The sequence below is a fragment of the Podarcis bocagei genome, assembly GCF_964188305.1.
Source record: "Podarcis bocagei genome assembly, chromosome: 3".
NCBI classification, from domain to species: Eukaryota; Metazoa; Chordata; class Lepidosauria; order Squamata; family Lacertidae; genus Podarcis; species Podarcis bocagei.
In genome coordinates this window covers 10,000,943-10,028,578 of record NC_138127.1, presented here as the reverse complement: position 1 = coordinate 10,028,578, position 27,636 = coordinate 10,000,943, and the positions used below count along the sequence as shown (strand labels likewise).

The 27,636-nt window shown below is 43.1% G+C and overlaps 1 protein-coding gene across 1 annotated transcript in view; it reads right to left on the bottom strand.

Moving 5' to 3' along the window:
* The window catches only part of ERICH1 (glutamate rich 1), a 53,754-nt gene that overhangs the window by 25,355 nt on the left and 763 nt on the right, over window positions 1–27,636 (bottom strand). Inside the window, exons 2-3 of the mRNA XM_081189207.1 lie at window positions 18,820–18,978; window positions 8,377–8,511 (exon numbers count right to left, since the gene is read on the bottom strand). Coding sequence (XP_081045333.1) covers window positions 8,377–8,511; window positions 18,820–18,978 — 294 coding nt within the window. The remainder of the gene's footprint in view (window positions 1–8,376; window positions 8,512–18,819; window positions 18,979–27,636) is intronic.

The following is a 27,636-nucleotide window of genomic DNA, read 5'->3' as shown; positions in this document are numbered from 1 at the left end:
TTTTTTTTGGGGGGGGGGTTGCATTCAGCTAACTTTTATTCAAGAAGAGACTCTGTGAAAGGAGTGGCTATGATTAACTTAGTCCCATTAATTTTAATGGGTTTATTCTAGGTAAACGTTAGTTCAGGCTTCCTCAACCTCGGCCCTCCAGATGTTCTTGGCCTACAACTCCCATGATCCCTAGCTAGCAGGACCAGTGGTTGGGGATGATGGAATTGTAGTCTCGAAACATCTGGAGGTCTGAGGTTGAGAAAGCCTGTGTTAGCTGAATACAGCCCAACATTGTAACTGATTGAAACTTGGTGAGGGGTGAGGACTGTTACTCATATTGTTGTTGTTGTTTAGTCTTTTAGTCATGTCTGACTCTTCGTGACCCCATGGACCAGAGCACACCAGGCACTCCTGTCTTCCACTGCCTCCCGCAGTTTGGTCAGACTCATGCTGGTAGCTTCGAGAACACTATCCAACCATCTCATCCTGTCGTCCCCTTATCCTTGTGCCCTCCATCTTTCCCAACATCAGGGTCTTTTCCAGGGAGTCTTCTCTTCTCATGAGGTGGCCAAAGTATTGGAGCCTCAGCTTCAGGATTTGTCCTTCCAGTGAGCACTAAGGGCTGATTTCCTTAAGAATGGATAGGTTTGATCTTCTTGAAGTCCATGGGACTCTCAAGAGTCTCCTCCAGCACCATAATTCAAAAGCATCAATTACTCATAGATTCCTTTAAAAATAACATTCCCAATAAATATTGTGCATTTCCCTATCCTTCTGCATAGAACAGACCTGAGGTGGCTGTTCTGTGTAGTTGTATGGGCATATGTCTTAATAATGGGAAGGAGAAATGGAAAGAGTGGTTTAAATATGAAGGGTGCAGGTCACTGTAGAACAGCACACATGTTGGCTGACTTACGTGTACATGTGTATCATTCAGGGTCAATCATCATTTGCATCCGTTTCCATGGCCTCATCTGAACCCAGGGGTGGCCTGTCCTGTTTTGCCGCCTGAGGCAAAACGGGAATTGGCGCCTCCAGTCCCACCATCGCCCCCCGGTTCTCGCCGAACTCAGTGGGAGCCAGGCGCTTCCCCAAGTGTTGCTGTTCAGCTTCTCCCCCCTGAGGCAGGGAAGTTGAGTGGCAACGTCATAGAACGTTGCCTTCTGTACTTACGCTGCCTGAGGCAGGCTCTTCACCCCACCTCATGGGTCGTGCCTGTAGCTTAAAAAAAAAAAATCTGGTTTTTTACGGTAAAAAATGCCTTAAATAAACAAAATGCGTGTCACCTTGTTCATACACAACTCCCAGATATGCTAGCCTGCTGGCAACTTCATGAGGCAGGTATGCTGGGCTTCTCTTAATTCCGTGAAGCTCTACAATGGATTCTGTTTCTTTGGCATCCATGCAGGATGGTTTTGGTTTTTTTTAATAATGGCACTGAGCTAGTCATGCCTCTCCCACATAGGACCAGATTTAGGTTTGATGAGGCCCTAAGCTCCTGAAGGTAATGGGGCCCTTTATATGTCCAGCTGTCCTTTGTCAACGACAAATTGCCGCTGTTTTTTGTGTGTTGAATATATGGTAATTTATAGACCTAATAGGTATCTAAAGCCATTTGCACATAACAAAATATGTATTTTATCAAAGTAATTGTTGAACTGAAATACAATTAAGAAGAAAAATATTAATAGTGAAAATTTTTTTGGGGGGGCAAGAGAGTGGGGCCCTAAACTATAGCTTGTTTAGCTTATACGTAAATCCGGCGCTGCTCCCACAGTCCCTCTCTGCCTTTGTAGCCATCTTCACACACCCCATCCCAGGTACAAGGTCAATCTGTGTCTCACACAATGAGTATCAGGAGTGGTACTTTGCAACACTCATCACAAGAATAGTATTATTTGAAAAGACAAAGAGTTTTTGTAAAGAGGAGACACAGGCAAGCATCTTAAACCATTGCAAAAGGTTGTTTAAAGCACAGGGGTGGGAAGAATCTCAGAAATATTCCTCTCCACTCCTCCCTCAAGATGAAGTAGCTGATGTTGGATTCTTCTTGGACACTTATAGGCTATTTCAGCACAGTAGCTCAAAAATGCCAGGCACACTTCTCGCGAAACAAAGAGCTGGATGTGCAGGTATTAGGGATGGAACAGTATTTCTGGTCTCTTCTCATTTTTGCAGGTGTTCATTCATATGTCAATTGTGTGCATTTGTATACAGTATATGAAAAAATATATTTAAAATATATATTGAATTGTATATTCTATCGCATTTTTTATTTTATTTTTACATACTTTATCGGAAATTTTTGAAGAAGCACAAAAGATAATTACATTCTGATCCATGTATTGGTCTGGGAGTTGTGAATTAGGTCAGTTCTCTTACAAATGCAGCAAAAATCCCTGAAACGCCTCTATCTCTGAGAGTTTTAAACCAGGGTCTATCAACAACATCAAGGTAAGGTCTGTATCAGTGGCATATTTGTTGCTGCCTCATCCTGCACAACAAATAAATATATTATGATAATCTAGTGACCATCATCATTCATGACCATCCTACTGGAAATACAGAACAAAAACTTATTTCTGCAGGAATTGCTCTGAAGCACAGGAAGCATTCGATTGAAAACTAACCGAGTTTTACTCTGAGAAGACCCACGCTGAAACTATTGTACCTAACTTAAGTCATGTGCATTAATTTCAGTGTGTCTACTCTAAGCAAATCTGAAAACCAGTCCCAGGCATCTAAGGATGTTTAACAGTGGAAGTTTTCATGCCCAGCTAATAGGCAAAGGTATTGACAAGAGATGCTAGATATGTGGTTACCATGGTTACTCTGTGGTACATGAAAAGGTATTCCAAGTTCAGAAGCATTTTATTTCCCCTTACTTTGTATGATTCAGCTAAACCCTAGTGTGCTGAAAAGAAAACACAATACACGCAACCAACCACCACACATACAAGCTCTTCCATGTTTGGGTTGGCAGTGCTTGTATGCATTGTCCCAAAACGATCTTAGGTATGACAGTGCTATATACCGCAAGTGAAAATAGAAGCAAATCTGCAAGTGAAGTCCACTTTGTATGATGCTAGAGGTGGCATTCCAGAATTATGGAGGCTGCGGCAATAATACCAGCTTCCTTGCCTGGGAGGGAGGGGAGAAACACCCTTAAATTGCGAGGAAAGAAAAATATATGCAATGACTTTATCATTGTCAAACCTAGATGTGGATTAAGAACATGAAATAGATTTAAGTATCTTGGTGCATAAATATGCAGAGTTATGAAATATCAAGATGTGAGCCAACATGGCCTTGCCCTCATATTGCAACATGCGGACATCACTCTTGCATCAAATACCTGAGGTTTTGTGCTCTCTGCAAGAGAGATTCAAGTTTGTTGATTTAAAAAAAAAACAACTAGTTTAAGAATGTAAGCGTCACTTCAACACACAACCAATTATCACCATCACCTGTTGGGAGGTACCCAATATATCCCTGTACAACTCCTGCATCCAAGCTGGTGCCAAACATCGTTCTGCTTTCCTTTGAACCACATCAGCGAGGCCAAGCAGGCAGTCCATCTGGGCAGTCCAGGACCTCCATACAAATTGCCCAGGCTTGCAACCCAGGGAGGTCACTTTGGGGCTACAATGCAGAGGTTTGACTTCACCCCCAGAGATGCACTCCTTTGTCTTTCAAGACAGATGGAGGCCAACTAATGACTTAGTTGGACTATCACTCATTGTCTTTGCATGTTATGGATTTAGGTTCAGAGGCCTTTGTCCTGCGGAATAAAGAAACTAGCAAATCAATGTGGCTACTGAAGGCATCAGTTAGACACAAGAACATAAGAGCCTGCTTGATCTGACCAATGGCCCATCTAGTCTAGCATCATGTTCTCACAGTAGCCAATCAGATATCCATGGGGAACCTGCAAGCAAGACCCAAGAAAAACACTCTCCCCTCCTGTGTTTTACAGCAACCGGTACTCAGAAACATTACTGTCTCTGACTGTGAAAGAGCAGCATTAAGAGACAGCGCAAAACCAATATTTGCAATAGGAAAACAAGGTTAAAATCCAAGAAAGCCTTTCCCCCCATCGTACACTAGTGATAATTATGTATTAGTCTAACAATTAAGCACAAATGCAGCTTCAGATTACAACTTGCAGCATGAATTCTTAGTCTCAAAAATGTTATTATTACTAATAAGAAGTGCTGTGTTGTGACATCACAACAAAGAACAAACATGATTAATGCTACTTCCCTGTCAAAAGCTTTCACTCTTTGTTCCTTTATAAGCCAGATGGTGTGCCTTAAGGAGCTTATCCTACAGAAGTGTTCTTAAGTAAATAGATAACCACAAAAATACTTTGGGAACAGCCAGAGTTCAAGTTTAAACAGCTTGAAGCAACCACGTTATTGATTTAGGTACCGGCATTTGATGGATGATAGCTTATCTGTGGCTCAAAATTAACACTACATTAATGCCCTTGTCAAAACCAGCAACTTACTTATTCAAAATGTTTGGGGTGGGGGATGGGGAAGGATGCTTTCAAAGCAAAAAATTCATTGAAAAAGTTCTTACAAGGTTTCTTCCAACTTCATGCTTGTTGAATCCATTTCATTTAGAATCCTCTATTTTTTTCCAAAAAAAACAACACCCTAGCATCATGGCCACTGGTCCCATCACATCCTGGCAAATAGAAGGGGAAGAAATGGAGGCAGTGAGAGATTTTACTTTCTTGGGCTCCATGATCACTGCAGATGGTGACATCAGTCACGAAATTAAAAGACGCCTGTTTCTTGGGAGAAAAGCAATGACAAACCTAGACAGCATCTTAAAAAGAGGACATCACCTTGCTGACAAAAGTCTGTATAGTTAAAGCTATGGTTTTCCCAGTAGTGATGTATGGAAGTGAGAGCTGGACCATAAAGAAGGCTGATCGCCAAAGAATTGATGCTTTTGAATTAGGGTGCTAGAGGAGACTCTTGAGAGTCCCATGGACTGCAAGAAGATCAAACCTCTCCATTTTTAAGGAAACCAGCCCTGAGTGCTCCCTGGAAGGACAGATCCTGAAGCTGAGGCTCCAATACTTTGGTCACCTCATGAGAAGAGAGGACTCCCTGGAAAAGACCCTGATGTTGGGAAAGATGGAGGGCACAAGGAGAAGGGGACGACAGGACGAGATGGTTGGACAGTGTTCTCGAAGCTACTAACATGAGTTTGACCAAACTGCGGGAGGCAGTGAAAGACAGGAGTGGCTGGCGTGCTCTGGTCCATGGGGTCACAAAGAGTCAGACATGACTAAACAATTTTTTTCCAAGTTTCTTAAACGGTATGATCATTTCCCGCAGTCTAGCCGAGCACTTTGCAAGGTTTCTTTTTAAAGAAGCTATTGCCGAATTTTTCAGTTTAGTGTCTGAAAATTTAGCAAAAGACAGCTCTCACAAATAAATATTCCAGCTTCATAGTGGTCCAGTTTGCAGGTCACATTGAAGCATAAAACATTGTTTTTAATGAACATTGGTTTCATGTGAGAGAGCAGCAGGAAGCTGCTCAAAAGTTCCTGCAGCATTCCTACCTTAGTGGACTAAGCAAGCAAGAGTTGTTGTGTCATCCAGACCTGGGCTTGGTCCCCCCCCCCCCAGGAGATCAGCCAAGAAAAAACCTTGGTTACTGCTTGTGGCTTGTTTGGAAGAAACAAATGAGCCCAGGTCTTGATGACATAGCAAGCCAGACTGTGGCTTCTTTTGTCTGCAAGCAAGGGAGGAACACTGCGGGAAACTTTGAAGAACGTGCAAGAGCACTCTGCTTGTTCGCATTAAACCACCGTCTGCTTCAAACAATGGTTCAAAAGTGACCTGCCAATAAGGTCAACCTAACATCTTGTGCATGGTGCCCCTAATTATACTGATTAAATTGTGTAATCCTGCTGTAATAAATGACATTCTGCAAAATGTGCGATGCAACGGAGGAGTGCCTTTGGACAAACTGATGATGGGAAATAGAGAAGAGGAACAGGAAATGAAGTGTAAACACCTGATGCTTCTGTCAACCATGCAAATTAGAACCCTGTGCAACAACACTAGTCAGAAATATACCACCCAGTTAAGAGCAATAAACCTGATAAATGACAGCTGCATGTCACTGACATGAAATCTCACCTGGATCATGGATACTATGCAGGGCCAAAAGGGGGCACATCATGGATAGCTTGCAATGGCAAAAGTGGGGCAAAGAAGAACAGTTTTGGGATGCTAGACTTCAGCTTGGCAGAAAAAGAAAGACCACAGAAAGAGGAGCAGCTATAGGTTACGAATTAAAAGCTGTACCAAACACAGGCTCCATGCCAAAGCTGAAATAGAAATAAATAAAACCAAGGCTTTTTAGCTCTAAGTACCCTTAATTATAACCTTGTCCACTCACAAGGATGCATGGCTAATAAAGCTAGAGACAAACAGAGAAGTACAATATTTATCCTAAATAATGTGGGGAAGCTTGAAAGCATATAGAAAAAATGCACAGACGAATGAAGATCTATACTGAAATACAGTCACCTAGCTATACTTTATTGGTCCTTTTTTTCTTCCGTCTCTGGCTAGACAAGCTTGCCATGAATCACTTTTCATTCTGCCTAGGCTATAAAACACCTGCCCAAGTAACAGGGGGAAGGAATAATGGGATACAGAAATGTGTGGCATCCTCAGCCTGATCCTACCATATTTTGCTACTGACAAATTTGTCTGTACCTGTAATTCTTAAATACGCCAAAAAAAAATTGGACGCCACACTTTTGCCAATGCAGCTTAGATTTACGGACTGAAAATGCACTTGCCTCATACGTGTGTCACTTACGATCTTCCCCATGTGACAGTCCCAATGCCATGTTACATTTCCCCAGCTCCACTGTTTCTTGGTGTACTGAAGTATTGGCAGCCCCAGTTCATTTCAACTGACGGGCCTCACCAATGCATGCGATCTCATGCTGTTTCCCTTCCTTTCAATAAACAAAGCTATTCTTATGGATAGAAGAACTCCATGCAAATTCACTTGCTGTCCACAAACAATTCCTGAATTGGAGGAAGTGGCTGCTATGCACATTTTAAAATATATATATAAAATATAAAATTCATTGGTTTCAATGGAAAACAAGTGGGTGTTCCGAGTGCATCCAGCTGTTCTTTCAGGCAAGCGATTTGTTTTATGAATTTCTCATGCACCGAGAAATTCATAAAATGAACACCTATCTGACTAGGAGTGGGAAATAAGCTACTGCATTCTCCTTTCGCTGCTCTTTAAATCAGCCCACTTAATACAAATGCCCACAACTTAAACTGCTTAGTATTACTAGGAAATCCTTTCTATGTGACAGCAGCATAGTTCAGATAAAGATATGGCATATGTCACTCCAAAGTATCTGTGCTGCGTGTAGTAGGTCTAAGGTTCAATCCCCTTAAGGTTCAATTCCCCTGACTCAGCAGAAGGCACCTATGGAGTTAAATCATATACCACATTCAAGCTCTCTAGTACTTTGGAGCAGAGGAGGAGCCATGGGGATTGCCGCATGTGACATAGAGAATTGAGCAGGATGGATGCTGAGGGAGCAGGCGTACAGCTTCCGGGTCATGTGGCCAGCATGACTAAGCCGCTTCTGTGCACGGAAACGCCGTTTACCTTCCCGCTGGAACGGTACCTATTTATCTACTTGCACTTTGATGTGCTTTCGAACTGCTAGGTTGGCAGGAGCAGGGACCGAGCAATAGGAGCTCACCCCATCGCGGGGATTCGAGCCGCCGACCTTCTGATCAGCAAGTCCTAGGCTCTGTGGTTTAACCCACAGAGCCAAGGTGTGGGTGGGACGCCAAATTTTGGCCTTGTATAGGGCACTGCTGAAATCTGAAATACCAAAGTGTGCCCCATTCAGAGACCCTGAAATCCCATTCCTCCATATATAAATATATATTTGAAGCCTGATCCACAGTTTAGTAAGGTCAATGGTGGGTATCCTTGCCCCCTTAGTTGACATCAGGACTTTTTCCCCAGCCGGAACTCAGTTCTGGCACCTTTCAGGTGGGCGCCATTGCCATTATAAGAGAACAAAGGAGGTGTTCGTGGTGAGTCATCCAGCACCTCTTTTTCTAGAAAAACAGCACTGATTAACATGAATAAAGACTCTAGGTATAACATTAATAATGGGATTTACTCAACCGAAGCATTAGGACTGGAGAAGAATTAAGGCAGCACCACCTTCTTATGCCAAAGAGCAACAAAGAAATGCATAAAACAAGGTAAAGGGACTCTTGGGAATAAATTTACCATTCACCTGTAACTTTCAGCTTTAAACAATGACCTGGGGGGGGGCACCGGTCAAGAAAAATGTCTCACCTGGAGTATTGGCATCGCTGTCATCACTCTCAGAGCTGCCATTGCTGGGTTCGTTATTAGCAGCTGGTACATAATCTCCGGGGGGTGGATTCACTGTGTACATTTTCCTTGGAGGCAGACTCACACGCTTTTCACCTAGAAGATAACAACAAAACTGTTTATTCAAGTTGGCTGCACTGCTCTGGCAGAGACAAAAATAAGGGAAAATTGGTTTGGCTGCCCTCATCCGCAGGAAGAAGCTACACAGACTGAAGCAAGTGGACTGACAAATTGTTCCATGTGAATAAAAACAAATCTGCTTCACCAGTGGTGCCAGTGGTGCCCAGTTAAAAGAATCCTGGGGGCAGGGTGGGGGCAACTCACGGTATCAGTTTATCACCTTTAAGAAATGTTGAGGTACCTGACTAATGAAATGTACACCAACTGATTATGGCTGTGCTTTTTCATGTGAACAATTTCGCAGAACTGTCATGAACTTTCCCACTTACCTTGTCAGAACTACATAAACAGGGTTCGAAGACTGTGAAAAAGGTTGGCTTATGCTAAGTAGAAAAGTTGGATGTTATTATGAAGTAAGAATTTTACATCTGTTTTTTTAAGCTGATAGATGAATTTTTATCTTCCCTTTTTCTTCTTCTTTACGTATTGTTTTTTAAAAAATGTTTTAAAATGCTAGAATTTTAATGTTTATTTCTGTATGTGCTTTTTATCTGTTCTTTCAAGCTTGAATAAAAATTAAAAGAAAGGAAAAGGGAGGAGGGGACCTACATGAACACATGGATACGGTCACTAAGGCTGCATCAGTGCGGATACAGCCAAAAGCTACATCTTATCAACTGCAGCACCTGATCTGCAGCCCAGTGTGTCTCTGGTTTTCCATGAAATTTGATAAACGCTGCTGGGAATGCTACTGCAAAAAATAATTACGCTTAAATGCTGCTCTGATCTATGGTGCGCATTAATAAACACAGCAATTCTCTCACAAATCACCTTGCAGAGTGGATGAAAGGAACATAAGGAACCCCACTCCAAAGAAGTTACAGTACACTTCTGAAAAGCATCTTAATGAGACAGCTTTAATAGAATTTGGCCACACTCACCAAAATTCAGTTGTGCCATTAAATCTATAGCTATTGAGAAACCGAACAGAGCTGAAGGAACGCCTGCTCCCACAACGATTGCTTTCATGAGGTCATGTCAGCTTTCTGTGCACACTGAACACTTCAAGGAGCAGGGCCTCCCATAGAGCTTGACGAGACATCTTAATTTCTTTTGTTCAGCAGAAGAAATTAGGACATTTCACAGGGTTCAGGAGACTGAATTCCTTGTGCTCATCTCATCACCGCTGCCTATTTGTTTCTGACAACATCAAAATACCAGCCCCGCCCTGTGCCTCGCATTGTCTAAACCCAACTCTTTTAGAGGTCGCGAATGGAAAACAGAAATAAATGCAGCCCAAGATATACAAACTGATTAATCATGCAGTCTGAAAAAAGACAAGACATCAAGGCAAAATTAATTGAAACTATTCAAGTAAATTCATTTCCCTAAATTCATGCTAAATCCCTCAAACTGCCAAGTCTTGGATCCAATTTCTCCTATCACTGTTGATTAATAATGAGGTGTTAAATCAAGCGCTGGAATTAATGAGAAGCAAATGCGAAAGTTAAAGGGTGTTAGACTCTGCTGGAGGCGGTTTTTTAAGGCAGGCTCACTTCCCTGCAGAAAGTTTGTTCCAAAACGTAACTGCAAAAGGTTTTGGGGAGATACAAGTTCGGCATCTGCAAGATTTCCAGTCGCCTAGGCATACCCTTACTGAAGCTCTTGCACAAGAACATGTTGATGTATAAACATTCCCTGCTCTCAAAGGGTCCCGTTCTCCATGTTTCTGTAGGGTTCACTGTTCTGGACGGACCTTTCCAGAGGGAAGGCATTATCGCTGTGTCTCTTGCTAGGTGGGTTGTTAGAAGCTGTCTGTCTGTGAAGCCATCCCCGATAAAGCTGTGGCCTGCTACATTTCAATCCGCTCTCTGTGTTGGTTCCTCCTCTCTCTGGCCTGAGGCTACAAGACAAAAATCCCCTGACCGGATGCCTGTTCTGCCGTGTTAGAAACGGCCAGTGGGCAGCCTCTAGAAGGCTGAGAGGGTGCTGGCAGTAACTCCTCCTGAACAGAAAGACTTGCTTCCAAGTAAAACATGCAAAGGATTCCACTTTTTTAACTTGTTTCTCATGGGCACACATTTAATAATTACTCTCCTAAACTATTAATGAAGGCTTAAGGTGGCTCTTGCTTCCCTCACGATATCCAAGGGGCTTCTGCTCTGAAATCAGAGAAAGCCATTTACTTATTTTCAGAAACAAGGTTTCTAGCACATATATTAGGGTTGCCATACGTCCGCAATTTCCCAGACATATCCGGAATACAGCATTCGGAAGCAGTTTCTGGACAGAAATCGCTAAAATTGTGATTTGGCTTAAAAGTACCTCAAAAACTTCATTTTTGTGTGTGTGAATTTGCCAAAAAAGGTCAACAACTGTGGGCAGGATTCCTGCACTGCATGAGGTTGGACTAGATGACCCTCGGAGGTATCTTCCAACTCTAAACTTCTAATGATTATATGTTAAACTTAGGGTAGAGTATTGAACAGGCTGTCAAAGAAGTTACTGCAGGCAAGCCCTCCCTCCCCTCTACATTTTTGTGAAATGTGCTTTTATCCAACTGTCTACACTTACATTCACAGACTGTTGTTAGTATCACCTTATCCCAGTAACTAAGGGCATGCTGACTTTATCTGAACTTCTTTGGATAAGTCACAAGCCAAACATACCTTCATAGAAACAATTTGATATGGATCTTCAGAATACAAAAACAACAACAGCCCAGAACACTGTATTGTTGTTATCTAGTTTCTGAAGATTTGAAGTGGGGAGGCGGGCAATAATTAATTCCACCCCATTGTAGATGCCAAATGAAGAGAAAGCCCAACTGTAATGCTCATTTTGGGTTTCTAGAGAAAACCTTCTGAAGGCATTGGGGAAGAGATAAGATGTCCAAACAGAGACAGAATTAAAAAGAGCAGTTCGTGGATCCAGATGGAAAAAATAATAATGGCCTCAGAACATTATGAATAATCAACAATCACATTGATAGTTATCATAAAATCAGTCACCAGTAAACAAATTCTTGATTGAAAGGTATTTAAAATGTCATCGTCTGCTCTGCAATGTAGTAATTACAGTCCGTTGCTCTTTCTCACCACAGTAATTAACCGCTAAAACGAATTGTTTTAATCAGTCTGAAAAGTTGTTTATTCCATTATTGTGCTGCCAAAATTCCTTATGAATATGTATAGAGGAGGTTTGCCTTGTATGCCAATATATCACTGATACTCAAGTCTTTGGAATCAGGGAAACTTTGGATGCTTCTACTAGAGGCATGCTAAAATGCATGCAAACATTATCCAGGTCTAAGACAACAGTAGTGCTGAAGTAGTAAAAAGAAAAAGAAAAAGGTATTTATGCACTTACACAATCAATTCATGTAAATGTAACTTAGGAAGATGCGCCTACATTGAATCAGAAAGGTCATGCTAAAATCAAGATTTATTGCGGCATTGGGTTATTGGTTCCAGCAATAAATATGCCACTCTTGCGAGACATATACCATTTCTTATTATTTGTATAACAAGAGATTTCTGTTTCCTGGTAATTTTGAATGACAGGATATCCAATAATAAAAAATTACAGTTCTTCCTGCTAGAGGTTTATCGTGAAAAATACTCTCAAGTTGTATGGCAAAGGAGAGTACCGCCTTCACTACCAGTGTGACATATACGTTTATAGTCTTTGTATACGTTTACAGTCTTGTGCTTTGAAATTGGAATTTGCGTGGCCACATGAATGAAGGCGCAGAGATCATTTGCAGGGGAGAGTTGACATGGGGGCGGGATCAAAAGCTTCCCTAGTTTGCTGACTGGATTCTTCCCTACAATTGTCCAATGTGCAGGTGAAACTCGAAAAATTAGAATATTGTGGAAAAGTTCATTTATTTCAGTAATTCAACTTAAAAGGTGAAACTAATATATGAGATAGACTCATGACATGCAAAGCAAGATATGTCAAGCCTTTATTTGTTATAATTGTGATGATCATGGCGTACAGCTGATGAAAACCCCAAATTAACAATCTCAGAAAATTAGAATATTAAATGAAATCAGCAAAACAAGGATGCAAATAGAGAAATATTGGACCTTGAAGAAGTAGAAGCACGCATATGTATTCAGTACTTGGTTTGGGCCCATTTTGCATCAATTACTGCCTCAATGCAGCATGGCATGGATGCTATCAGCCTGTGGCACTGCTGAGGTGTTATGGAAGACCAGGAAGCTTCAATAGCATCCTTCAGCTCTTCTGCATTGCTTGGTCTCATGTCTCTCATCTTTTTCTTAGCAATGCCCCATAGATTCTCTATGGGGTTCAGGTCAGGCGAGTTTGCTGGCCAATCAATCAAAGTACCGTATTTTTCGCCCTATAGGACACACCGTCCCATAAGACGCACCTAGTTTTTGGGGGGGGAAATAAAGGGGGGGAAATTATTTTTCCCCCAGGCGTGGGGCTGGGGCGGGGGAAGCCCGAGCATCCCCCGACCCCAGCCCCCAGAACAGGCAACTCTCTGCAAGCTGCGGGAGCCCAGCGCAGGGCTCCCGCACCTTGCGGAGAGCCACGCGAAGTCTGGGCGTGCTGAGCTCAGTGTGCCCAGCCTTCGGCATGCAGGCAACTCTCCGTAAGCCGCAGGAGCCCGGCGCGGGCTCCCACGGCTTGCAGAGATCTGCGCGAAGCCTGGAGAGCGAGAGGGGTTGGTGCGCACCGACCCCTCTCGCTCTCCAGGCTTCAGCGAATGCCTGCATTTGCCCCATAGGATGCACATACATTTCCCCTTCATTTTTGGAGGGGAAAAAGTGCACCCTATGGGGTGAAAAATACGGTAATCCCATGGACATTGAACTAGGTTTTGGTACTTTTGGCAGTGTGGGCAGGTGCCAAAGTCCTGCTGGAAAATGAAGTCAGCATCCCCATAAAGCACAGTGGACCAACAGCAGCTGATGACATGGCTACCCAAATCAACACAGACTGTGGAAACTTCACACTGGACTTCAAGCATCAGGTACTGTGTGCTTCCCCATTCTTCCTCCAGACTCTGGGTCCTTGGTTTCCAAATGGGATGCAAAAGCTGCTCTCATCAGAAAAGAGATTTGGGGAGCCATGTCATCAGCTGGTGTTGGTCCACTGTGCTTCATTAAGTCCAGGGTCAACGCAGCCGTCTACCAGGAGATTTTGGAGCACTTCATATTTCCTTCCGCAGATGAGCTTTATGGGGATGCTGACTGGTTGGCCGGCAAACTCGCCTGACCTGAACCCCATAGAGAATCTATTTGCAGTCCTTGTTTTGCTGATTTCATTAATAATAATAATAATAATAATAATAATAATAATAATAATAATAATAATAATTTATTATTTATACCCCGCCCATCTGGCTGTGCCTCCCCAGCCACTCTGGGCGGCTTCCATAAAAACCAAAAATACAATAAAAGATCACACGTTAAAAACTTCCCTGAACAGGGCTGCCTTAAGATGTCTCCTGAATGTCAGGTAGTTGTTTATCGCTTTGACATCTGCTGGAAGGGCGTTCCACAGGGCGGGCGCCACTACCGAGAAGGCCCTCTGCCTGGTTCCCTGTAGCTTTGCTTCTCGCAATGAGGGAACCGCCAGAAGGCCCTCGGCGCTGGACCTCAGCGTCCGGGCAGAATGATGGGGATGGAGACGCTCCTTCAGGTATACTGGACCGAGGCCGTTTAGGGCTTTAAAGGTCAGCACCAACACTTTGAATTGTGCTCGGAAACGTACTGGGAGCCAATGCAGGTTTTTCAAGACCGGTGTTATATGGTCTCGGCGGCCGCTCCCAGTCACCGGTCTAGCTGCCGCATTCTGGATTAGTTGTAGTTTCCGAGTCACCTTCAAAGGTAGCCCCACGTAGAGTGCATTGCAGTAGTCCAAGCGGGAGATAACCAGAGCATGCACCACTCTGGCGAGACAGTCCGCAGGCAGATAGGGTCTCAGCCTACGTACCAGATGGAGCTGGTAAACAGCTGCCCTGGACACAGATTTGACCTGTGCCTCCATGGACAGCTGTGAGTCCAAAATGACTCCCAGGCTGCGCACCTGGTCCTTCAGGGGCACAGTTACCCCATTCAGGACCAGGGAATCCTCCACACCTGCCCGCCTCCTGTCCCCCAAAAACAGTACTTCTGTCTTGTCAGGATTCAACCTCAATCTGTTAGCCGCCATCCATCCTCCAACCGCCTCCAGACACTCACACAGGACCTTCACCACCTTCACTGGTTCTGATTTAAAAGAGAGGTAGAGCTGGGTATCATCCGCATACTGATGAACACCCAGCCCAAACCTCCTGATGATCTCTCCCAGCGGCCGCATGTAGATGTTGAAAAGCATGGGGGAGAGGACAGAACCCTGAGGCACCCCACAAGTGAGAGCCCAGGGGTCTGAACACTCATCCCCCACCACCACTTTCTGAACACGGCCCAGGAGGAAGGAGTGGAACCACTGTATAACAGTGCCCCCAGCTCCCAGCCCCTCAAGACGGTCCAGAAGGATGTTATGGTCAATGGTATCGAACGCCGCTGAGAGATCCAGCAGAACTAGGAAACAGCTCTCACCTTTGTCCCAAGCCCGCCGGAGATCATCAACCAGTGCGACCAAGGCAGTTTCAGTCCCATGATGAGGCCTGAATCCCGACTGGAAGGGATCCAAATGGTCCGCTTCTTCCAGGCGTGCCTGGAGTTGTTCGGCAACTGCTCGCTCAATCACCTTGCCCAGGAATGGAAGATTTGAGACTGGGCGATAGTTGGCCATCGTGGCCGCATCTAAAGATGGTTTTTTAAGAAGCGGTTTAATAACCGCCTCTTTCAGCGGGTCTGGGAAGGCTCCCTCACGGAGGGAAGCATTCACCACCCCACGAAGCCCATCGCCCAGTCCTTCCCGGCTAGCTTTTATAAGCCAGGATAGGCAAGGATCCAGGAGACAGGTGGTTGGTTTCACTCGTCCAAGCAGCCTGTCCACATCCTCGGAGGTAACAGATTGGAATTGATCCCACTCAACTTGACTAGACAGAACTCTAGCACTTTCCCGCCCCGGCCCTGCTCCCACGGTGGAGTCTACTTCTTCCCGAATCTGAGCGATTTTATCTGCAAAAAACTTTGCAAAATCATTGCAGGAGAACATGTGGCCCGTACTGGGCCCCGATGTTGCAGGTGGTTCCGCTAAATTGTGAACCACCTGAAAAAGTCTCCTGCTGCTGTTTTCTGCAGATGCAATATTCTAATTTTCTGAGATTGTTAATTTGGGGGGTTGCATGTCTTGCTTTGCATGGGTTTATTTATTTATTTATTTATTTATTTATTTTTAAGTGCTTTAAAGTACCCTCTTTCCCAAGCTTCTAAGAGGATGTTGCTAGGACCCTTTCAGTCAAGACCAGCATCCTCCTATCCAAATGTGCATCTTCTGCCATGAGCTTTTGGAAATATGAACAGAATTCATGCTAAGCTACTGCAACATTAACATGGATCACGAGTCCACATTAAAGCTAAAAATTTAGCTGAAACTAAGTTAATCAGAAATTTAACTCTGCACTGGATGAGTCAAGGGGTTAAATGTGGTGCAACCCATTGAACTCAGGGGTGTCTACGTTCAGTTTACTTGATGTACAACTCTAATAAAGTGTTAAGTAAAAAGCCACTAAACGGTATTCTGTTTCATAAAGAGTTCACCAAGAATGCAATTAGAGAGAATAGGAAGTATGTTCTCTCTTTATTAAAAACTACATTCTTAGATATTGGAGATGCTCAGTAAGCACATGAATTCTGTGGTTTCATCTCCTTGGGAAGGGTTAGTGAACAGAAAGTATGTATATATAAAATATCACTGTATTTAAAATACACATTTGAATGGCTTGTGTTAATGAGTTCAAATGGTTGTACCAATGACTACCACATTGGCTTAGCTCACATGTAATATTAAGCTATGTTGTGTTTAGCCAGAGTCTGGTTTGGAGTAATGCCTGATCTCAGCCTAGCAGGCCAACTATGGTTTATTTTCCAGCAGCAACCATGATGTGAACCCTTCATTTGCTGTTGGATTACTAGTAGTGGCTTTTTAAATTATGTTTTGGCATTATGTCTGAACCCAACAGCCGTGCTTAAACATGGTCTGTATGACCCCACCTCAGATAACAACAACAACAACAACAATAAATTTTATTTATACCCTGCCCTCCCCAGCCAAGACCGGGCTCAGGGCAGCTAACAACCAATAATAAAAACAAGTTGATTAAAATACTATTTAAAAAACAAGATTAAAATACAACATTAAAACATTAGGATGCAGCCTCTTCACAGGAGGAAAAAGGAAAAAGGAAGAGGTGGAGGGAATCAAACTGATTCTAAGTCAAAGGCCAGGTGGAACAACTCTGTCTTACAGGCCCTGCGGAAAGAAATCAGATCCCGCAGGGCCCTGGTCTCATGAGACAGAGTGTTCCACCAGGCCGGAGCCAGTGTTGAGAAGGCCCTGGCTCTGGTTGAGGCTAATCTAACTAACAAGATGCTTATGATGCTAACAAGGCAGAAGGAAAGAGCACATGGCAAACAAACCAAGCTTTGGGACAACAGTCCACGATCAGTTTGATCATCTGTGAGATTATTCCTGGAACACTGAACTATGGTTAACACCCAAGGGTTACAACCTGAAAACCTTGAAACATCAAACAAATCTGACACAATGCTTCCAGCAGTTCATGGGCCATACCATGGAGTGTAGCCTATACTCCAAGAAGCAGCTGTGCTCAGAGAATGGCCAACCTGGATGTGAAATCAAAATTCATGTGCCAGTTTTTCTTAGCTGAATTCTAGAGAGAGCAATTCCTGAGTGGCTCTTTACCAGCACTTTGAGACTGTGACAAGTCATCAAAGGTGACATTTGTTTTGCAATTAGGCAGATTGTGGTTGAACTTTTAAGACTTAGGGGGGAATTCAATTTTATTTTTTTATATTACCTTTATATACCAGGGACGCGGGTGGCGCTGTGGGTTAAACCACAGAGCCTAGGACATGCCGATTAGAAGGTCGGCAGTTTGAATCCCCGCAACAGGGTTAGCTCCCATTGCTCGGTCCCTGCTCCTGCCCACCTAGCAGTTCGAAAGCACATCAAAGTGCAAGTAGATAAATAGGTACCGCTCCGGCGGGAAGGTAAACGGCGTTTCCGTGCGCTGCTCTGGTTCGCCAGAAGCGGCTTAGGCATGCTGGCCACATGACCTGGAAGCTGTACGCCGGCTCCCTCAACCAATAAAGCGAGATGAGCGCCACAACCCCAGAGTCGGCCACGACTGGACCTAATGGTCAGGGGTCCCTTTACCTTTATATACCACCTTTTATCTTCCATCTCAAGGTGGTGTATGTGGTTCTCCTCCTACCCATTTCATCCCCAAAACAACCCTATGAGGTAGATTAGGCTAAGAGATGGTGACTGGTCCAAGGACACCCAGTGAACTTCACGGCCAAGTGGGGATTCTAATCCTGCTCTCCCAAGTCCTAGTCTAACACTCCAACCATTATGCCACACTGGTTCTCTTCTGATACTTCCCAACAGCACAAACATTTCAGCTGGCCAGATGAAAGGCTCTTCCCTCTCCTCTCTACCACAAACTGTTCTGGGGGGTTCTCCTGGCCCTCCGGAGCAGATTTCGGAAGGGGGTGGGTTGCAGTGGGAGGCGGGGGGAAACCCATTGTGCTAGCTTCCGCTAACATGCCAGGTTACTTTAACCCAGGCCAATACGCTTCCATCTTTCTGAACAGTGTATGTACCTGTTAACGCTTTCCTTGTAACTCCTCTGAAAAGAAATGGCCTTTGTAGCGGCGTCTCTTTATTGCAAGGATGCAGAGGGTCTTCTCGGTAGTGGCGCCCGCCCTGTGGAACGCCCTCCCATCAGATGTCAAGGAAATAAGCAACTACCTGAGCTTTAGAAAACATCTGAAGGCAGCCCTGTTTAGGGAAGTTGTTAATGTTTGATGTTTTATAGTATTCTTAATATTTTGTTGGAAACTGCCCTGAGTGGCTGGGGAAACCCAACCAGATGGGCAGGGTATAAATAAATTTAAAAAATAAATAAATAAATAAATAAATAATAATAATAATAATAATAATAATAATAATAATAATTAATAATAATAAGTTGTTGTTGTTGTTATGCAACTAAGTACAATACACATCATTTTATTTCACTTTGTGCAACACCTCCCTGTTGGACAGTTGTCCAACAGATTTCCCAATGTTAAGTTCACAGGTTCTCCCGATCTGCAAGCTATATTATACCTGGTACACTGGAGTGTCGCTGCAAAATTGTGGTACTCTCAGGACCTCCTTGCTCCGAAACTGGACTTCTGGGAGCAGTGCCGCTCTCTGCACTTGAAGAAACCACACTAGATGGAACAGGAGTAGGAAAAAGCCTCTCCAATACCTTCTTTCTGAAAACTAAAAGAAATAAGAAATAAAGTTTATCCATTACAGTTGGTATTTCAGATAGAAGGCCTGAACTTCTTGCACTACAACCATGTCACAAACTCCAATAAAAATTAATAATGGGGGTGGGGAGATAGCATGGCAAAAATTGAGGTTACGCTTTGAGGTGAAATTGGAGCGCAGCTGCCCGATGCTCCAGCCGAAGCTATCACTGGAATCTGTTCCCAAACAATATGACATGATCGTAGGAAGTGCAGAACGCATATGGAGAAAATTAGACCCCTGCTTTTCCATTTTCACAAGAAGCAATTACATAAGTGCATTAAATTGCAGACTAAGTGAAGAATGAAGCCACATCTGCTCGCTTCTTTCCACTCTCTATTCAAGAAGCTCTGGCTAGGGAGAAAATTTAGGGATGACCTTTACAGTGCTCAATAAATAGTTCGTGCTCTGCTCATTTAAAGTGCTTCATTGATTTCGGCTGGACTTTACCTTATTTTATTTTATTAAAAAAAACAGCCCTGAAGTATGGAAATAGAAAGCCACTGAGCAACTACCTCCAACCATGGTAGCACTTAGCTCATCCCATGATTGGAGTCTACATATGTGTTGCTCACAAAGTTCCAGGTGTCCTTCAGGATTTTTTTTTTAAAGTCACTACAACTCAGTTTTTGTTTCAACCTAAATGCAGGTTATTGTATTTTAATATTTTGTTGGAAGCTGCCCAGAGTGGCTGGGGAAACCCAGCCAGATGGGTGGGGGATAAATAATAAATTTATTATTATTATTATTATTATTATTATTATTATTATTATTATTATTATTATAGTAGAGATGTTCCTGCAAAATTCCTGCGCACTTAGTACTAAATCCTATTTGTGCTAAATCCTATTTGATATGCCTTTGTGGGTCATTTTGGTTTGATTAAATGTCAACGTATGATCATTTGCGGCTTGAAGTTCATCCCAGCTGAAATCCAATGTTTAATAAAAAGGTAGGAGGCAACATAACAGAATCAGAGTCTAAATCTGTCCAGTGCATATTCACTAGAGTCTTGGTTCTCAACAACTATCAAAGCATAACAATTTTACACTTACAAGAAACAATGTAAAGAAGATCCAATTTATGTTGTTAGAAAGGGGAAACATTGAAAGAAATTAGTTTCGGTGGTTACAGGAAAAGCAGTGTTTACCTTCCAAACTCCTTTGCGATCTAATAGCAAGGTGAAAAAGTGGCACATCTACGTTTACATAAAATGTATGCAAAATCATTGTTGACAACCAGGGTGGATTTGATTTAAATCAAAACAATTTAAATAACAATTTAAATCATTTTTTTTTACAGAAAGACTCATTCTTGCTGGTATAATCATTTCCTTAATAACAATTTAAACAATTTGTTTAACTAAAACAATAACATTATAGCATATGTATCCATATTTGTTAACTGGTGTGGTTAAACAATTATTTTTTTTTTTAAAGAACTCAGACTGAGTTTAGCACACATGAAAAACTTAAAACAAATCCTTATTTCCTGATTGATAGCCTTTGGGCTATAATGTAACTTAAATGGAAAACTATCTTTAGAAAGATTTTTCCTCCAAAAGCATTTTATTTTAAAAAATCCAATTTAAATCAAAAAAATCCGATTTAAATTTTTAAAAATCCATTTTTTTATCATTGATTTTTATCCACCCTGTTGACAACTGATCTTCAGTTACTCCTCTTACACGCTATGAAGTTGACATACTATCTCATGTCTGGAGGCTGCAGCAGGGAACCACAAGGTGGAAATGAATATTACTTCATTTGGAGATTCCCTATTAGAACCGTTTTTATGGGATCAGTTGTGCTTGTGTTTCATGGGCACTCTTGCAGAGTCAAGGAAACCCATTTTCACCAATGCATACACTTACGACTGCTTGTGCAGAGTTGTGACCCGAGTATCAAACCACTTGATAGCTTGCGAATGTTCATTGCATTAATCAAATCAGACGGCAAAGAAATAAATGGGCTTTTAATGGCCATGGAAAAGCTATCTCCGCTAACACCCCCACACCCCAAAGGGCAGCTTCAGAATCAGATGTCAGCTTATGAGAAGCAAGGAACTCCCCACAGCCTGCTTTTCAGCGGTGTATTATTCTTCAGCACACTGCCAGGAGGAGCTAGAAATGAATACACTCTGGGTATGCATTTGCAAGCATGGAAAGGAGCAAAATGCCAACAATGAAAGCAGACTTGGCCATTCTGAACACATAGTTACACCTACCCTGGGACACGCAGGGTTGAAAGGAGAGAAGATTACATTTCAATTGGAAACTCAAGTCAGCTTGCATTCTCTGAACTGATATCCTGATGAACGCCACTGCAACCTTTCTCAAATTGGAATTTTGTAAAATAAAAATAAATGGGGCAGAGACTTCTCCATATTAAAAGCAAGATGGGCAAATGAGAGAGAACGCGCCCATTTTCTTTGGAAGGTCAGCAGAGTATTGTACTATGGAAATTAAAAACTGCTGAGGAATTCTGGACTTTTTACATTGAACCACCCGAAGGCTACTCTTACAGCCTGCATCATGGCCAACATCAGTGTAATGTAGGCTGGATTAAGACAGCATTGATAACGTTTTCTGCTGTACTTTGTTGGAAAGAGAAAAATAATCATTTCCTTAATAACAATTTAAACAATTTATTTATCTAAAACAATAACATTATAGCATACAAGGTAAAAAATCCACTTTTGGAAATCTTGTGGAATCTAATGGAAGTTTAGCACTCATTTGTGTGCTATATGCGTCCAGTAAAAATCCATTAACCCACAAATTCACAGGAGTTTGATGCTGTAATTTTCCCTTGGTTTTCATTGATCACCCCCCCCCCGCACTTCCCAAGTCACTCCCATGATGAAATTTAGAGCAGTAAAGTTCTGTTTTCATGAGTGAATCATGGGGGAAACGGAATTGTTCATTAGTAAAACAACAACAACAACAACAACGGGGATGACATGCCTGCTGTTGTGTCACAGCACATCTAGGAGTGATGCGGATGAAATTTAGCATGACATGGTGGGGTGCCGATGAAAAAGCTGCAGTTCCCTAATGCAGCTGGTAATGCAGTATATAAAAGGGACCTTAGAAACTGGGGAAACAGAGGAACTAGCATTATAAACAGGGAAACTAATGCAGCATTCCCCACATCTGAATGTACTTTTAGTTGCAATCCTATGGACTCTCAGCAGCAATCTAGAATGCAAAACAATAGCTGTGAAAACAAGTCACACCACAAGTTACTGCACCCCTGGCAACTACACCATCATTTCTATGTCTTATGCTAATAACCCATACAAACCATACACCAAATGTGCTAATCAGCACGCAGCTGACAGCAGGAACACTGCAATGACATCACCCTACCATTCACCCAAGCAACACGCAAGCAAGGTCCCAGTTGGATAAGGAGGCAGCCAAACTTATAAAGCCAGAAACTGCAGGGCTCCCCTCACACAGAGAAGTTTGAACCCCAAGTAGCAGCAGCAACCCACAGAAAGCCACTCTTATGCCAGGTCAAGACACAGAGACAAGGCTTGCCGTTCTATTCACAGTCCGCCAACTCCATAGGCAATGGAAAGGAGGAAGCCTGCATATAGTGCCAACGCCTCCCCTAGGCAAAGGTTCAAGGCCTTTCCCTGGGAACAATGCCTCGCCAACACACAACGTACCCGATGTATGAGCAACAGTGGTGCCCTGGTGAGGGCAACAAGCATTTTGCAAGGGGAAAGGAAGGGAGCCATTTGGGCAAGGAACAACGCACACGAAACCGCAGGCTTGCAGGAAACGAGGCCAAGTTTTCCAACAGCTCGGTGGAAGCTGTGCAACATGGGTTTTGTTTTTACAAGGATGGAAATGCAAGTTCTACAAGGCAGAGTCTACAATGGGGTGGGGGGGAGGCTCCTGGTAAGAAGCAGCAATATTGTAAGGAAGAAGGAAGGACACATCAACAGGGCAACAGGCTATGCAAGACTCTAGACCTCAAAAACTCTAGATCTCAAAAAAACCAAGTTGTGTCAACATCTAATCTCCAAAGTAAAGGTTTTCCCAGCATTAATAAAGTTCTTACACTTATTGAGCAAGATGTGCAACCACATAAATTATAGGAGCTGCAACGCAAGATAGGATAGCTTATTTACTATTATGCAGGACAAGGTTTCCTCCCCCAAAGTGCTTTTACATGAGACATACAAGTATTAGTACTGAACTTCCTGTAAGAATCACTCAAATATTTGTCCACTGCCTATTCATATGCAAGCAGAAAGCAACATCAACAGTGCTGTACAAAAATTATGTAAAGGTAAAGGGACTCCTGACCATTAGGTCCAGTTGCAGACGACTCTGGGGTTGCGGTGCTCATCTCGCTTTATTGGCTGAGGGAGCCGGCGTACAGCTTCCAGGTCATGTGGCCAGAATGACTAAACTGCTTCTGGCAAACCAGAGCAGCGCACGGAAACGCCGTTTACCTTCCCGTTGGAGAAGTACCTATTTATCTACTTGCACTTTGATGTGCTTTTGAACTGATAGGTTGGCAGGAGCTGGGACCGAGCAACAGGAGCTCACCCCGTCGCGGGGATTCGAACCACCAACCTTCTGATCGGCAAGCCCTAGGCTCTGTGGTTTAACCCACAGTGCCACCCGTGTCCCTCTACAAAATTACATGGTGCTTAAAGGAAAAGCCGGGCTAGGAAAACAAGTCATCTTTTTTCTTACCCAAGTACCTCTGAGCCTTACGCACAGTGAAGCTATACTATATTGGGGTCAGAAGCATTTGTGGCAGAGATGCTGGCAGCTGCTAAGGAGTCAAGGCAGCCCATCTCCTTTCAATTCTGGATACTGAAAGCAGGCAGAGGATTTGGGCAAGCCTGGGTGGGGTTCATCTGGGGCCAGGTCTGCATTTTCTTTTTTCTTTTACTGGTGCACCATTGAAAGGAGACCCTATAGTCAGGTCAGTCTTCCGCACCACCCAGCTCACTTGGGGTGGGATACTGGACTGCCGCAGTGGTGGCCTGGGAGAGAATGTGACTGTCAGAAAGACACAATGAAGGATAGGTTAGGACTGCCCCATGTGTGATGGGATGTGTTGATATGGAAGTACTTGGACACTGCAGGAAACCTAGCCTTGTAATCTACCAGAACTGGCTTATTTTCATTGCCTACAAAGGATAATAATTTCAGATATATACATTACTCTACAAACAACTTCTTTTGCACACAGCCATCACAAGCACACACTTCTGTGTAGCCAAAATGTATCTCCCCTCCCCGCCAAAAAGCTATGGGCAATAGCCACCTAAGTCCTACTCATGTCCAGTCTATTGATTTCACTGTGTCTACTCCAGTTATGATTAACCATTGAGTTTCATCCATTTGTAACGTCACCATGAGATCTTTGATCTCCCATTGTGTAACGTTCCCATTTTTCTTCTGAGCTTCATCTCCACACAATTGGGAGAAACTTCCCTAGCCTTGCTTTAAAACGCAGATCCTGATCCAAGCCACACATTATTCTAAATGCACAGCATGCAATTATGTGTGTGGGTTCTTCCCTCGCTTATTTAATTACAGGTATGGGAGGATGACTTTTGTTCTCTGGAACTGCAGTATGAGGGGAAAGGAATTTCAACCTTAGTGCCCTCAGCTGTGAGTTTAATGACCCCCCCCCAAAAAAAACACCTATGATGCTCAACAACAACCAAAGATCCTACTGGCACCAATGTTCCCACCTCCCCCAATGCCTTCTAGATGTATGTGTTTATAAGCTGGACTCTGTTTGTGATGGAAGTGAGTTTGTTTTGTTTTTTGCTGTTGTTGTTATTATTGTTGTTGTTGTAGCAGCTGTGTTCTGCATGAAATTTAAAATAAATATATCTTTTTCAAACAAACGTGTGTATTTGCACCAGGATCGTAGTGTGTGTGTGTGTGTGTGTGTGTGTGTGTGTGTGTGTGTTAGATCTCCCTTCCCCTCATACTATGATCCCAAAGAACAGTCTGCTACCTGTACAGTACCTGCAATTAAATAAGGAATAATAATCATAATGACAATAATAATAAATCTTTATTTATATCCTGCCCTTCCTGGTTCAGAACACTGGGCTCAGGGTGGCTAACAACAAATTTTAAACACTTAATTGTAATACAACATAGAAGCAGCATAAAATACAGTATAAAAGCATGAATAACAATAAAATTCAAAGTTCAAAAGTCAATTTTGGGGAAATCCATCCAATAAACATTAGATAATCACCAGGGCTAGCTGGCTGAATTAGTCCTACTTGGACCCACGAGGAGAATTAGCTATGGGGTCTCAAAGCGGGTAATCTACATAAAAGGGGAGGGGGAGAGAAGGGAAGGGAAATAAAAGATCAGGCTGAATTCAAATTAAAGGCCAGGCGGAATAGCTCTGTCTTACAGGCCCAGCAGAAGGAGATTAAATCCTGAAGGGCCCTAGTCTCATGGGACAGAGCATTCCACCAGGTCGGAAGCATCACTGAGAAGACCCTGGCCCTGGTGGAGGATAGTCTGATTTGCTTAGGGCCCGGGACCTCTAAACTATGGTTATTCATGGACCTTCAGGTCCTCTGCAGGGCATACCAGGAGTAAATAAAAGACATTAGGTGTTGCATGCTGCACATTTAACATAATATATAGTGTGGCCCTAAGTAGGCCATCCTTAGCAATCACAATGGTTCAGACAACCAAAACACCATAATGGCCAAGCACTCACATATACACACAGTTCTATGATGCTCTGAGTTTTGCTTCTCTCCCATACCTGCCTGGAAATAAATACCCCCACCAGGGAAGAATGGTTACACTTCATGCTGCAATGCCCCCATATGCATTACTGATGCTCCAATTTTGTCAAATTATAGGAATGCATTTCCCAAATATATAACTACTTCAATTTGTGCTCCCGAGTCCATTACATCTGGAGCGCTCCCAGGCTGTCCACAGGTTGTCTTCCCACACCACAACACTTTATATACTTCCATATTATGAGTCTAGAAGTTAGAACAAAAGCACTCTGGGAACGGTCCTCTCAGTTTAGTAAACAGACTTTTATTAATGGAATCCTGGTTTGCTGCCATGTCCAGGTGATGCAGGCCAGTTCACGCCAGTGGCATAGCGTGGGGGGTGCAGGGGGGCCCGGCCGCACCGAGCGCAACATCTGGGGAGGGGGGCGCGGAAGAGACTCGAGTGCTAAAATCCACGGGTTAGGGGACGCAAATTACTTGCCTTGCCCCGGGTGCTGACAACCCACGCTATGCCACTGGTTCACGCCAAGGTGCTTCCCACCTATGGCTGGAATGCCAACTCTGCTTTGATAGGTACTTTTACGAATCCCTGAAAACATTTGATGCATTATTTGGAAAATGAGGAAACAACAGACAGACTTCCCCATACGGGACACCGTCTGCACCTTCCCGCACTGCAGGGAGCTAGACTAGATGATCCTCAGGGTCCCTTCCAACTTGATTCTATGTGACTTCCATCCAAGACAACAAACTCACAGCATTTTCTCAGCACTCAACTTCCACCTTCAAGGCTTCCCAGAACTCTTTCAGGTTCTTTCCCTCGAACAACTGCACGAGCCATTTTCCTTTTTTTAAAAAAAATATGCTTTTTTATTAAGTTTTCATTTCAAATACACCAACAAACAAATATTTCAAGTCTTTTTACATCTGTCTTTATGCTCCGTAGAGCCGTTGACTTCCCTCCTTCCGCAGGTTTTCTTATTCCAATCCTTAATTCACAGTTCCTTAATAAAAAACTAAACCATGACATAAGATTTATTTCAGTCCTGCCAACGTCTTCAAATTTCTACAGTTCTCACTTATATAGACCATAAATTTACTCCATTCTTGTTAGTACTTTGTTTCCTCCTGACTGCGAATCCTATGTGTCAGTTTTGCTAATTCCACGTACTCGACCAACTTTGTCTGCCGCTCCTTTACAGTTGGTATCTCCTTGTGTTTTCCACTTTTGGGCTATCAAAACTCTGGCAGCTGTTGTAGCATACATAAATAATCTTTGGTCCGTCTTCTTAATATCCTCTCCTATCAAACCTAGCAATAGTTCTTCAGGCTTTTTGGGGGAAAGTATATTTAAACGTCTTTTTTAAATTCATTATAGATCAATTCCCAAAACTCTTTCATTTTATCACATGCCCACCACATGTGGTAAAAATCACCATCCTTTTCTTTACATTTCCAACAGATTTTACTACTCGCCCTAAACATTTTTGCTAGTTTGACAGGTGTTAGAGCTATGGTTTTCCCAGTAGTGATGTATGGAAGTGAGAGCTGGACCATCAAGAAGGCTGATCGCTGAAGAATTGATGCTTTTGAATTATGGTGCTGGAGGAGACTCTTGAGAGTCCCATGGACTGCAAGAAGATCAAACCTATCCATTCTTAAGGAAATCAGCCCTGAGTGCTCACTGGAAGGACAGATCCTGAAGCTGAGACTCCAATACTTTGGCCACCTCATGAGAAGAGAAGACTCCGTGGAAAAGACCTTGATGTTGGGAAAGATGGAGGGCACAAGGAGAAGGGGACGACAGAGAACGAGATGATTGGACAGTGTTCTCGAAGCTACAAACATGAGTTTGACCAAACTGCG